Here is a 2,224-nt window from a genome sequence, read left to right as displayed (position 1 = left end):
GAAAAAATATTAAAAATTACCTTTTTTCCGTATCGTAGAGCAATCATAACCTGTCACCTGACGTAAACATTTCATTGATACAAAAGTTCTGTAGCTCATATGTACAAAAAAAGTAATTCGCGCAAATCGGAATACTTGCACGAATAATCAAGACCTTTGGAGCAACGATTAGAAGCATAGAAAAACAATTATTACTTAGAATGCAATTTGTGGTAATTTGTACGCTCGGCTAAAGTAATGACAGCAAAAATTGCGTTTGGCAGTAAGTGCCGGATTTCCAAGAGATGGCACTTCAATAAGTTAGATAAGGACATTCCACGTGTTTGAGTGAGACCAGAAGATATTGTAAGAAGTTCATTTAGAGATACTACTGACACTGAAGAGTCTGCTTCATCGACCTTGTACAAATTTGGCCGACCTTTCAGCATCCTCTTAATATCAAATTAAATAAATTCTGCACGCTTTTCATTTAAAGAAAATGCTATCAGTAATGTTGTAAGTTTCATATATTCATGTTAATGCTATTTCGCGAAGCACATTATCAATACTATCGTCATTTAAACCTTGTTCTACGTGTAATGAATGATAAAAACTTACAACAGTACTGATAGCATTTTCTTCAAAAGCAGCTTTATATACATTTACAAGTAAAGTTTGCAAGTCATATATTACTCGAGCTTAGAACATATATGTGCTCTAAATGCATTCGAGACCATAAATAAATTTGTGTGCAAGTTTTCAGTGTGAAATTAAATCCTATATATAGTATTATATATAGGATAATAGTATTATATATAATCCATAGGATAACACCGGTATAATATCTGTATTACCGAAAAATTATTAAGTGTATAGTGTGTATACCGGTATTATGAAAATTTCGGTTATATACCAGTGTAGTTGATGTCTGATATGACATTCGTTAAAAGTTTTTAAAGTATCGTTATTATAAAAATAAAGTTATTATAAAAATATATGTGGTACCGATATATAATATTACTAGCAAAGTTATTTCGGTAGCCATTACAATATCGCGATTTCTAATATCTTCTGTGCATTTTATAAATAATTTGTATAATAATTTAGTGACGTACTTAATTACATTTAATCAAACCTAAAGTGTACAATCGATTTTGTCGACCCCTACTTTGCCGCACAACACTCGCGAATGGAAACTCTTTCGGTGCAGTGGTGTGACCCGTTCGTCTTTCTTGATGCCTGTACTCTGTACTATAAGTGTTGTAATTAAACGCGAAATAAGTTTGTCAATCATCGATTAATATTTCTCAATTTACTGTGAGAAATTACAGATGTCTCGCTATTATTATTCTGTAATTGACGCATATTTATATCTACCGATGTGACTTCAAGTATAATTATGTTATAGTGTGACGTAAACTGCAGACATCGCTTTCATCATGCACGACACGATATCAAAAAGTTCTCACGATGACGCAGTTAAGGGCAAAGAAGAAGTTAATACGAAAAGTGAACGACACAAGAGAGATATCTTATGGATTTCGGTCATCTACTTAGCGACGCTGCACGTCATTGGACTTTACGGTTTAATCACGTTCAATTATTTTCAAAATCTGAAGACGACTTTGTGGCGTAAGTTTGTGTAAAAGGGATTTAGAAATTTAGACCTTATATGGTAGAACTTCAATGACAATTACTCTTCCGAAAGCTAATACTTCCTATAATATATCTAATTATAACCGACGTTGAATAAGAATCAATATTTCTTTGGTATTTTCAGTACTGTTCATGTATGAACTGGGGAGTATCGGTATGACTGCTGGTGTTCACAGATTATGGTCTCATCGATCGTACAGCGCAAATTTACCGCTCAGACTCATCCTTTTCATCGGTTACTGTTCATGCGGAGGGGTAATAATCAAACGAGCTTGTTTATTATGCAAACTGAAATGCAGTTCATTACCAAAGTCTATAATAAACAATAAAAGCAAAAATTATATATTGACTCGTATTTAGAAATAAATTAAAATATATTATTATTTATAAGATTAATTACTTTCTAATGTTGCATTTCTTTATACATACATATACATATATATATATATATATACAGGGTGGGCCATTTTAATCCATCCAGTCGAATATCTCGAAAATCAAGCCCGGGAGAGAAAAATTTTTCAGACAAAAGTTGTAGGGTTTCGAGAGGGACAGAAGATGATAATATTGGTTTGACCCTGAGTGGCGT

General features: G+C 32.7%; 1 protein-coding gene across 5 annotated transcripts; it reads left to right on the top strand.

Annotated features, from left to right (window-relative positions):
- Positions 1-488: 488 nt before the first annotated feature.
- On the top strand, positions 489-2,060 carry LOC105456100 (acyl-CoA desaturase-like). Of its 5 annotated transcripts, none has more exons than XM_011699904.1 (3): positions 489-743; positions 1,388-1,611; positions 1,760-2,060. In XM_011699904.1, the coding sequence occupies exons 2-3, from the start codon at positions 1,419-1,421 to the stop codon at positions 1,993-1,995; spliced, it is 429 nt and encodes a 142-aa protein (XP_011698206.1). In that variant the 5' UTR covers positions 489-743; positions 1,388-1,418; the 3' UTR covers positions 1,996-2,060. The 5 variants fall into 5 exon arrangements, with proteins under 5 accessions (XP_011698206.1, XP_011698203.1, XP_011698205.1 ...); XM_011699901.1 differs by having other exon boundaries at positions 490-815; positions 1,760-2,059; XM_011699903.1 differs by lacking the exon at positions 489-743 and adding an exon at positions 887-1,200.
- The last annotated feature ends 164 nt before the right edge of the window (positions 2,061-2,224 follow it).

This window comes from Wasmannia auropunctata, unplaced genomic scaffold (assembly GCF_000956235.1).
Source record: "Wasmannia auropunctata unplaced genomic scaffold, wasmannia.A_1.0 LD335767.1, whole genome shotgun sequence".
Classification (NCBI taxonomy): Eukaryota; Metazoa; Arthropoda; class Insecta; order Hymenoptera; family Formicidae; genus Wasmannia; species Wasmannia auropunctata.
Note: the sequence above shows the minus strand (reverse complement) of the source record. Positions and strands in the feature narration are given on the sequence as shown.